Below are 12,121 nucleotides of genomic sequence, written 5' to 3'. Positions count from 1 at the left end.
TAATCACGTGGTATCAAATCTGCACCTGCTAGCTCGGTTCCAGATTTTTCAAACCAAACACACTTCATATTGGCAATCATATAAATTTCATTCAAAAATAATGTTTAGAGTATGACGCTTTTTCTCTTGCAATTAATAATACATTCTCTCCAAATCATCATATAATGAATCAAATTTTTTGAATCAAATTTCAGATGGAAATTTCTATCGGATTTCGATTTTTTCTTGTTTTAAATCATCGATTTCAAGCCATGTTAGATAAATATTGAAAAGACACCTCTACGAAACCTTTTATCCCTTGGAAGGATTGATCATAGATTGAAAAATGGTTGTTACGCAGATTATGTGAAACATGTTCTACCTTACGAATCAGTAGAGAATTGTCTTGAAAACCTTGACAAAAAAATTGGATTGGATAATTTAGGATGCTATATAAATAGCATATTACAAGTGTTGTTCATGACGAAGAATTTCGAGAACGAGGTTTCAATGATGAACGAGAACGAAAATGTTTCCTACTTATTCATCAAACTCAAACACCTGTTCATACAGCTGTAGTTTCGTAAGAATGTATCATCTTTCCCTCCATCCGATTTCCTAGAGTCTTTGAAGTACACTACATACTCGTTAAGACAACAAGAGGATTGTTCCGAATTCTTGGGGTTCTTGTTGAATACTCTTCGTGAGCGAAAAAATACCCCTGACAGTCTATCTGATCTTATGTTTGTAAAGTTTTAGCTGGAAAAATCCTCACTTGTTCACTTTTTGCGCCAAACTAACCGACTGTTATAATAAAACAAGTATAGCTGAGGCACCAATCAATCTAAGAATGATTTCACTGATGATCTTTAAACAAAACTCAACCTCTGACGGAAGCAAGAAACTCTTTCGAAGGTTAGAAATAGATGAACATTTCAATCTAGCAGACCACTGTTATAATATTCATGCAGTTATCCTTCACTGTGGTTCTGGCGTTGAATTTGGTCATTATTACGCCTTGGTCAAAGACGAAACGGACTGGTTTAAGTATGACGATAGTCATGTCATGAAGTGGTCTGGCGATGTATTGAATTTATTGGAGCCTCTGGAGACACCCTACAATTTGTTTTATTAGAGAGAGGACATTGGCAGATCAAGATCTTCAGATGATGTACTGCAGGTTTTTTCGGGTTTTCCTGCAGCCGAAAAAGCAAATGCGACACTGGAATCAATCAAGTCGCCCCGGAGCGCCAATTAATTTTTATTTTTGTTTTATAATTTAATGATTGGTATTTTGCAACAATTAGCTGCAAACAAAATTTGTAGGACTCATGGAGATATTTATTGTTAGGTTGTTTATATTAATGGTAATATTTCTCGCAAGACATATACACAACCAACAAAAAATCGCAATCACATCACAGAAGCAATTACTAGTAATAGTATTCCGTGACCCAGGGTTCATTTCATGTTCTTATTCGAATACTCTCTGTGACTGTAACACAAGACAAGATATAAAATATAAACCTCAGAGTTACAAAAGACTAAAGACAAACAGAACATCATAACTATATAAATAAGGGAAAAAGTTAATTTTGAAAAATTATTTATATCCCAGTAGTTACGCTTTGTTAAAAAATTAAATTAATTCGAAAGTGTAATTAACACGCAAACCAGCCAATAAATGTAAATAACAAAGAAACATATTTTCCTACTAACCAAGTCAGTTGGATGTAAGTTATTATATTTTAATGACTTTTTATTTTAATTCATTTTACATATTTTTGTTCTGAATAAAACAAAATTAACTACCCAGATCTTTCTATAGAATGGCAGAACGTAATTGAATATTTACGTATAAATCAAACTTTTCAAATAGGTTATGTCAGAATAATTGATTATAATTAAGCACTTTTCAGAATTTTTTGGGCTCAGTTGTTGAGAAGTTCTCAGATAGACCTATTACTTCGAAGTGGTGAAGGAATTCACCTTGGTTTTCATTTATTCAAATTTCCATGATGGCAAAGTCCTGATGAAAGGTTTCAACCGACTCATCACTAAGTAACCTTTCAACAGTTATCAGGTACAAATTGCAGTCAAAATCTTGAAATCAAGTCAATTTATCTTCTTTTTCTAAGAAGTTTGACAGACCATTTCCCAACCAGTTTTATTTTCGTCAAGGAAATCTCAGACTTGGATTCCTTGGAAATATGTTTAATATGGCTGCTACAAGCACATCCTATTTGATTTTTACTGAATTGAATAACGGCTCTTATTGAGTTTTTGATGAAGCTGAGCTTGATGTGCAAAGAAGCAATGATGAGAATGAAGCTCTGCCAGAGGTGGGTGCTCTATATGATTTCTCCAGTTTCAAAAAATGCTTTCTGGGATCAGTTTCTCTTGATATAGTTCAAAATGATCATCATTAGAGACACTAAGCTCTTTCAGAAACATGCATTGATAGAAACTTTATTTTCAATCAGCTACACTACCTTAAAACTCAGTTTTGAAACATCTATAAACAACTGGACAACAGGACAGAGTTCTTTCAGTAGATCATCATTTTTGCAAGATTTTTTTTATAAGAAAAATCAAAAGAGCAGGTGATATATTTGAAATGAATTTATTTTTCAACATTTTGCATAAAAAGATTCCACAATGGAAGCCTTGAGGCCAACATCTTTTTCAAAATAATCTATTTTCGTTTTCTTAATTATTTTGTTTAATGTAGTGCAGATCTACGTACCCCATCTGTCTCAGTTCAAGAAAGCTTTGCTATCCTGATAGAATGTTTTATTATCAAAATTTGACTGATTCAATTATCGCGTATATTGTCACTGGAAAATATTCTTGTCAACAAACTTGTTTTACCTGAAAGACCAATAATATAAAATTCAAGTTATAGAAACTGCAACCCAATGATTAGAAATTATAAAAGTAGTGAAAGGGCAAGATTCTTATACTTGTATAAATAATAAGAGGAAAGCAGAACACATAGTACTGAAAATTGTCGTTATAGAATTCTTCTGAGCTCTAATGGGGTTTATCAAACAATAATGTTTTACAACTGCATGATATATTGTTAACAGTGAAAAATGATGATGATGATGATGATCTAACATCGGAATTCCTAAAAAAAATATATAAAAATAAAATACCTGTTATTGAACCTTGTCATCTATTCCCTACACACTGGTATATTTCCATATATGCTGAAAGTATCAACAATAATTCCATTTCCAAAAGTAAATAATACGAATAAAGTCAGAAAATGCGACCAATAAATACCCTGTTGACCATAGGAAAACTATTAGAGAAAGTTGTTTATGTACAAATGATGAACTTTATAAATTATTCCAACTGAAAATCAATCAGGTTTTAGAATGACATAATTGTGAAGCAGCAGTCAAAAGTGATTTATTCGACTGGCAAATGTGGATAGATCAAAATATGAATATATGAGTAGTTAACCTGGATTTGACGAGGCAGTAGAGAGAGAAAGGCTCCTGCTTAAATTGAGAAGATAACACATATCAGGTACAGTTTAAAAATGTTTGAGAACTACCTAAATAGTAGAACACAAGTAAAGAAACTTAACAATGTAACTTCTAGTGAAATTATTAATAGTAACTACACTAAGGAGTATTACCAAAATGTGTCACCCTCAGAACATACTACACAATCCCTCAAACACACTGCTTTATAGAACTACAGAAGTGAAACCTATAAAGGAGAGATTATCAGACCTAGGAAACCTCTTTGCCAAAAATGAAACTAACTTGGAGACCCTACAGGCATTATGTAGAGAAAGAGCTGAAGGACAACCATTCAAATTCAAATACCCAGAAAAAACTGTTTGGGCAAACATCAAAGCACTCTCATAATTTATATTTTTTTTTGTCAGAAATATAATGTACCTCAAATCTATTATGTAAGCATATGTAAAAATCACTGGAAATATTTAAAAATTGCACACTGGCTGAAGGACTTCGGTCGATGGCCCTTTGGAATTTGATTAATAATAATGGTGCACCTCAGGTCAGTACATTAGGAACACTCCTATTTCAACTGTATATAAACGATATCGTTAATGAGATGAATAAGTGAAAAATTCATCTCTTTGCCGATGGCACACTTGTATAATACTGTGCACATGATGTGGAACATCTGATAGATACAATGAATATTGAACTGCAAAAAATAATATAGGAATGTAGCCTTTCATGGCTGGCGTCAATGTTTTGATTGATTTCTGGGTTTTCCCATGGTCTTCTTTGAGTACAATCTCCGAACGCTTCAACTGCATCTGCGGTAGTCATCTTCAGTGGCGTGGTTGAAGTACTCTTCTTGACGTGTCAACTGAAATTGACAGTTGGAGTCAATCGAACTAAACTGTTTTTAAGATAAATAGAAACTGAAGTGAACTATCTTAGCTATCGTTTCAAAAGAAATTATAATTGTTTCAGGTATATACTTGTATAGACTACCTAAATTCAGTGATAGAATTTACTCCTCTCTATTAGATGAGAAAATGTACAAAATCAATAGGAAAAGATGCAAGTGTTATATTTTTGGAGACATGATTGTCAATATTCTGAGAAATATGTGTACCAAAAGTATTTTATATATTTACGTTTAAAATAATGTTATTGTACGCAATAACAAAATACCAAATAGATGTGTTTCCAATAGCACTAGTATTATTGACCACAGACTAACGAAAACAAAGAAGAAATTTTACTATCTTTGGTAGACAGCTTTATTAGTGACCATAAAATGCAGCTTTTATTTGAAAATAATGAGAAACAGGATACTACATACTTGAAGACAATTTAAATTTCGAAATATGGAAGAACAGATGGCAGTCTGCACCTTCCGGTGCTGATTTCCATACTGAATTTCACCCTTTTACTTTTTTTAGTTCACATGTAATAATATAACTGAAAATTATTAAAAGACCTTTATTATTATTATTACTATTATGGGGTCTATAAATGATATCAATACACTTTACAAAGAACTGTTAAACATTTTTGAAATATGTACTTGTACAAAAGTCATCAAAAAGAGAATTGACATTGAACCATGGTTTTCTGAAAACCTTCAAAAGCTAATGAACATTCGTGATAAATATTAAAAAAGTATATCCCAAGAATATTTATTTTAGTGCAATGTTCAGTATCAAAATAAGCTGGTCAATAAATCTATAAGAACTTTGAAATAATAATAATAAAAAGAATATTTTTTAAATAGTTAAAAATTCAACAAGTAAAGATGAATGGAAGAAAAAAAACAATTAATAATAAAAATCCATAAAATCAATTGAAATTGATGGTCGAAAAATTAAAGATGATATGGAAATCAGTGAAGAATTCAACAAATATTTTAATTTTGATTCTTATATTTGGAACAATCATGAAATACAAATCAATTCATAGAACTGAGTGCATGAAAAAAAGAAAGAAAGGAGAAAAGACACCTCAAAGGTACTGCTTCGTTCCCTCCTGTTCATAAAAGAGGACATATGTCTCATCACTCACAAGCGATCTTAGTAAAATTGGGGACACGTGTGAATCGTTGTATTCATGCCACGTGCCACTATGTGGATGTCTGCAATATGCTGTGTAATGCCTGTTGTAAGTAGTCCCACTGTGATTTGAAAATGCATATAGATTATAACGACAAGGGGCCATATTGTCTGCTACATAATTGCTCATATCTAATCCATCTGAAGAAAAGTCAATGGAAACATTCAATTTGCCTCTGAATATTTCTGTTGAAGAGAATCTTTTCGAATGAATTACTAAAATACGGGAAACTTATAGATTGATAGGTACTTTGTACATTTTCTTCTTTCCTTGCACCTCGAACACGTTGGTTTTTCATCTCCATCCAGAGTTTTCTCTCTTGTGAAGGAATCCAAGCAATGTGACAAACTCAATTGGCCAGTTCTTAGTGGTATGGGGAGAGACAAATCCCAGAAAGGATCGAAGGTTACTGATGAGTATCTACAGTGTGTGGGCAGAACGCCAATACAGTTTATGCAAACCTTAGCACAGATTAGAGTCTCTAATAAATTTATGTTGAAACTAACTTTCCACGTCATAACGTATAATCTGAATCTGCGAGAGTTCTGCACCATTTGCAATAAAAAAATGAGACAATTTATCAATTTTTTTTTTGAAGGCTATCAAAATTTCAAACACTAGTATGCCAGTTGAAATGGTAATTTCTAGTTGATACTTCTATATCAGACCATCCAAATCACCCTGCCTTCCATCGTTATACAATCTTTAATTATTTCAGGTTTTGGATAAAATCGAATTCGGATTTTCAATGTCCATGCTTCCTCTTTCGTCTTTATTTTTTTGCGTCGTCTTCTGTCTTCCTCTTTGAATAGTGCTGAATATTAACTCTGAGGTTGAATTTGCTACTTATTCATTTCGTTCGTTGTTCTGCTTTGAGTTATTCCTTTTATGGTATTACCATTATCTTTTCTGTTCTCGTCTGTGTTTGAAATTCGTACTTTCAGAACTCGTCTGTTTCTAGTAAGTAGTTGTAACTTCAAATAACGCATATGCAGCTTATCTTCTTCAACTTACAGATTCCTTTATAATTGTTCATATACATCAGGTATATCTAGTAACTGCTCAAACCTTCCCACTCAATTCGATGTAACCAATTGCTTTTATTTAGGTTTTCATTGATAGCCTCTTCTGAGTTTTTGTGGATATTGATATTATCGTTGAGTAGCAGCAAACTATCAAGTACTAAATCTAATATGAATTTTATTTAAAGTCTGCCTTGTCCATTGTTCTGTTCAACATTGTATATGTTCAAAATATGTTTTTTCCGTCAACCAGCTATCGCACCCCTACGAACGACACTCCTCAGAAGTCGAAACTTGTGCGAGCTAAGAACTAACGAGGTCTTACCTTTTAACGTGTGATTCCTAACACGGGTTGGACGATAGCAAGTGAAAATCGATCGTTCAGCCTGCGGCTTGAACCACCGACTTACACATCAGTCGATTGACTGAGTGAACCGCCACGTCAAACCGCCGGCTACCGACCGACCGATAATATCAAGACTCCAAGCTTTTCCATATTTGAATTGTCCACTATCCTCAGTTCCTCACAAAATCTCAAATCATATTTGTTTTTATCGATTACTTACCGTTAATGAAAGATTAAATTGAAATTGATAAAGACGAGATTAACTCAAAATGGGATATTCTGATAAATCAATTATTAAATGACATCGAATGAAGCTGTTCTAACCTAATGAATTTGTAGATGTGTGCCAGGTCTTTATTTGATTAGATTTTTATTTCAGCTGAAGAATTGAATAATGAGAGTGAAAAGGGCTGTGACAATAGTGGGGTTTCTTATTATCATAATAGTAGTTTTCATAATTTATTCAGCCAAAGATCTTGATGGATTTCCCATGAAAGAATCTTCTATAAATCAAGATTTTCAAGAGGTAAGTTTGGATTTTATTTAATTTTACTTATAAGTAGAACATTAGTTTGCTCATTTCAAACGTAATATGGGTCGGTCACATATCGATTTGAATCTGTTTGTATACAAATTAAGGAAGTTTCTATAAATTTCAATACTTTTCTAGATAAATGACATAGTAGGTGCTTTAGACTCTGCTGCTCTCTGTAGCAAAATCGTATACAAAGTAAATAATCACTTTTGTTGAATTCAGTGTATATGATATTCAACACTTTTGCGAGGATATTCAGAAAGTAAATCTCGTACAATTGAGAGGCAAATATTATTATTAATTGACGTGGTTCTTCGGATCAACTTTAATTTTTTGTCGTTGTTGAACACAAAGGTATACCTCTGATACACATGACGCACTGCATACCTTGTAAATCAGTCCAAAAATCGAAACCGACGTTGAAAATCTTCATAATCAGCAACACACCTAACAGTCGACGGAATATAAATACAAATCTCAAAAGTGATTTCAATGAGAAAATATAAACAGATACCCATCTCCTATCCACTAGAAAAAGTTGACACTTCTTCTTACCTGAGAAAATATTCAGATTAGTAATAATCAAGTATAATTTTAAAAATGTGACATTTTACACTAACAATTTGTTCGACGAACACTAGCTTTCAAAAAAGAGTAGAAATGATTATTATTGGTGTTTTATCCCAACAACAAACCATTATTTTTAACACTTTGACACGTGCTTCGATCACCAATTGATCATCTTCAAGAGGTATTTGAAAAATATATCACAACACGTATTACAGGTATTACAGATATTAGTAAGTCATTAATTGATTATGTGATACCCAATATCAATGAAAATAATATAGTAGTTGAAGTACATGACTGTCCAAAAATAACGGATCATTCGGTTATTTCAGTTAATTTCTGCAATGAAATCAAGGTTAATAAGAACGTCAAAAATTTCAGAAAAATTAATGAGGAAAATATAGACAGTATTAAAATTAACCTAATGATGCACAACTTTAAATTTAACTTCTGTTGACGTTGACACAATTTATAATGAAATTTTGGAGACATGTGAAACTGTAATAAATAGAAATGCCCCCATTGAAATATGTAAGTACCAATCAAAGTTGCCATGGTTTGACTATGAGATATATGATTTAATCAATAAGAGGGATAGAGCATATAAAATGTTCAAGTCGAATCGCAACAACAACAAACAAGATAAATGGGAAACCTTTAAACTATTGAGAAATGATGTCAATCTTTCAAACAAAAAAAAAAGAAATATATTATTTTAACAATATTGACAGATATAGGCATAATCCCAAAGAAATGTGAAGAACTTTGAAGAGAATGGTTACAAGTAATAGCCAAAATGTCCCGAATTCCATATATTTTGAATCAAATGAGCATAATCGACTATTAACGAGTAACATAGAAATAGCGTGCGGTTTTAATAATTATTTTGTTCATAGTATTAATGATAATATACAAAGTATTAGCATCACTGAAAGTTGGCACAATGTAAACAATAACTTATATTGTAAATTCGAAAACTTCGAAATGCTCTCTATGAGAGATTTGCGGAAAATAGTAACCTAGACAATAAATTATCCATATATGAAACGCTGAACTGTAAAATGATAAAAGAGATCTTCGAAACCATCGGTCATATTATTCTAAACTTAATTAATACATCTCTATATACAGGAAAAATACCATATAAAATGAAAAGCAGTACTGTTATTCCTATTCCAAAAATAGCAAACACCAATAAAGCACCATTGTCTGAATCCAAGTACAGTGAACAAGTTTAAGTAAAAAGTATGTTGCATCATGAGTACTCTTCCTAATAATTACAATTTGATGTATGTATAAAGCATCAACATTGAACATCTATACGGACGGCATCAACAAAAAGTCGGCTGTTTTTCTAACCTAACCTAACCTAACCTGTTATCATTCTTTCAGTTTGAGGAAACACATTTTTGATCTTCAATTTTACTGTTTCTGCTGCTAATTCTAATATCATGATTTACTCGCGATTGGTTGAGATGTGATAAAACTGGAGATTCACTTTGAATCAGGGTACTTGAAAGTTGGTAGTTGAATTTAACTCATTTGTAAAAACACTTCTGTTATGACTAATAACCAGTCCGTGCAAAGCTTATTGTTAAATCATCTGAAAATGGAATTTTTAACAGGTGATGATCGACTGTATTGTCAAACATGCGCCAAACTAACTGACTGTTATAAGGAAACAAGTATAGCTGAGGCACCAGTCAATCTAATAATAACACTGATGATTTTCAAACAAGACTCAACCTCTAACGGAAGCAAGAAACTCTTTGGAAGGTTCGAAATAGATGAACATTTCAACCTAGCAGACCACTATTATAATATTCATGCAGTCATTGTTCACTGTGGTTCTGGCGTTGTATTTGGTCATTATTACGCCTTGGTCAAAGAAGAAACGGACTGGTTTAAGTTTGACGATAGTCGTGTCACGAAGTGTTCTGGCGATGCATTGAAATTATTGGAGCCTCTGGAGACACCCTACATTTTGTTTTATAAGAGAGAGGACATTGTTAGATCAAGAACTTCAGATGATGTGGTGCTGCAGGTTTTTCCGGGTTTTCCTGCAGCTGAAAAAGCAAATGCGCCACTGGAATCAATGAAGTCGCCCCGGAGCGCCAATTAATTTTTATTGTTGTTTTTATTTTATTTTTATCGTTGTTTTAATAAAATGTTCAATATTTTTAAAGTGAAACTTTTGTTATCGTACGAGTACCTGAAAAAATGTTATGAAATGAAGTCTGATATTGGACCACTACCCACTTGTAGCCCCCTATTTCCCTGATAGGAAAGACAAAATCGAAACAGTTTAAATCATGGTCCAATCTGACAAATGAAGCCATGAAATGAGCACAATTAAGTCAGCAGGAATTTTCCTATACTTTCTGAAGTATCCTGAAAATAGTTTTTTCAATTAAAAAAAATATGAAGATGGGATAACATTCCAGGATATATGATAAACTGATTGAATGTTTTTGACAAAATTTTTTATCAAAACAAATCATTGCAATCGACGCTTTCATAGATATTGAATTTGGTCTATAGAAGCATATCAACTAAGAATGTGTGCATCAAAAAAATATTGTGATTATATTGAATACCTAATCACTTGAACACAAAACTGCACCTTTTTTTACAGTGCAAGGATTTTTTTATTATCCACAATTTTTTTATTTATTTCTGGACCCTGAAGTCAAGTAAAGAAAGTCGCGACTAGAAGATAACTTATATTATTAATAGGATAACATAAATTGAGCAGGAGAGAATTTATAATAATTAAAGGGTAAGTATAGTGAAGAAAAGAGAATTGAAACTTTCTATGTTTTTTACTAATTTTACCACTTTTTATAAAAATGGTCAAAAACATAGAAAGTTTCAATTCTCTTTTCTTCATTATGGTTTCCTACCACGTAGTAATGGCTACATCCATCAATTTATAGATAAGTATAGTATTCAGTATAAACATAAATTGATAACAGTCATTGAGCTATTTTATTTATTGGTATAAAAGTATCCTATCAAATTAGCCAGGTTGTAAACTACCTGGGTAACGAATTTAATCCAAATCCGTTCAATCACTTTTAAGTGATGGAGTAACAAACATCCACACATAAAACTCTCACTTTAATAATATTAGTATGATAAGATTTTTATGCCAGACATGGCACGTAGTTAGTACCCACTTAGTCACCAAAATTGACAATACATATCCCAGAATTCAAATACATTTTCAGTTAAAAATCGAGTACACAGTCTTATTATGAGACTATTCTGGTTTGTTATGGAAAATGGTGTCTCACTTATATTTTTATGATATTATTTTTCTATTATATTCTATTCAACAAGGTGCTTTTTTTTAGAATAAATGGCTTCATTTCGAAAACAAAATAAAACGAATAGAAGAAGATTTGAATAAACACCGTAATGCTGTATCAGAAATAAAATTTGCAATGAATAATTTATTGCAACCAAGTTCAACTGCTTTTTGGAAAAAAAATAGTTCAATGTTTTCAAAACTATTTGGAGAAAGGCATAAAGTCGTATCTGATAATATTTATGATAAAAAATGTTCGATTCAATTGAGTGTTGTACCCAAAACGAACATTCAAATGTTGGAAGTGTATAAAAGTTTGAGTTTTGATAATCCTGATGGTGGTGTTTGGAAACAGGGATGGCGAATTGAGGTTGATGAAAAAGAATGGAATAAACAAAATAAATTAAAGGTTGGTATTTTAGTTTCGTTGGCCTACTTTTGTAGTATCCAGTGCTTTATGTATCCTGGAATTATAATGGTTATCTGACTTTCCAAAAAGAAATATATTTCAAGTTATTTTACTGTTCTACAATGAAGGTGTTCGTTGTTCCTCACTCTCACAATGATCCAGGTTGGATTAAAACTGTGGAAGAATATTACACCACACAAACAAAGCATATTTTAGATAATATGCTGAAGAAATTGCCTGAAGATCCCCGAAGAAAGTTTATATGGGCAGAAATTTCCTATTTTTCTATGTGGTGGGATGAATTAGAGGAGGATGATAAGGAAGCAGTGAAAAGGTAGTATAGACATATTTTGTGTCTGCCA

At 32.1% G+C, this 12,121-nt stretch overlaps 1 protein-coding gene and 1 long non-coding RNA gene across 7 annotated transcripts in view; one reads left to right on the top strand and one right to left on the bottom strand.

Moving 5' to 3' along the window:
• The first annotated feature begins 1,476 nt into the window (after nt 1-1,476).
• alpha-Man-IIa (alpha-mannosidase 2) overlaps nt 1,477-12,121 on the top strand; it is a 34,662-nt gene continuing 24,017 nt past the window's right edge. Inside the window, exons 1-5 of one of the 6 annotated variants that reach the window (XM_074170693.1) lie at nt 1,477-1,712; nt 3,362-3,516; nt 7,315-7,461; nt 11,397-11,759; nt 11,888-12,093. In XM_074170693.1, coding sequence (XP_074026794.1) covers nt 7,330-7,461; nt 11,397-11,759; nt 11,888-12,093 — 701 coding nt within the window. In that variant the 5' untranslated portion in view covers nt 1,477-1,712; nt 3,362-3,516; nt 7,315-7,329. Of the gene's footprint in view, nt 1,713-1,898; nt 2,063-2,104; nt 2,322-3,354; nt 3,517-7,314; nt 7,462-11,396; nt 11,760-11,887; nt 12,094-12,121 lie in introns of those variants that run through there. The other 5 variants (XM_074170690.1, XM_074170695.1, XM_074170694.1 and 2 more) reach the window with 5 other exon arrangements.
• Nucleotides 2,587-3,362, bottom strand: LOC141480550 (uncharacterized). Its single transcript, XR_012464420.1, has 2 exons — nt 3,138-3,362; nt 2,587-2,850 (listed from the first exon to the last, which is right to left on the bottom strand). It is a non-coding gene; the product is annotated as an uncharacterized lncRNA (long non-coding RNA).

The sequence above is a fragment of the Leptinotarsa decemlineata genome, unplaced genomic scaffold (assembly GCF_025532065.1).
Source record: "Leptinotarsa decemlineata unplaced genomic scaffold, Ldec_3_MD MMD2_P_RNA_scaffold_9, whole genome shotgun sequence".
Classification (NCBI taxonomy): domain Eukaryota; kingdom Metazoa; phylum Arthropoda; class Insecta; order Coleoptera; family Chrysomelidae; genus Leptinotarsa; species Leptinotarsa decemlineata.
Note: the sequence above shows the minus strand (reverse complement) of the source record. Positions and strands in the feature narration are given on the sequence as shown.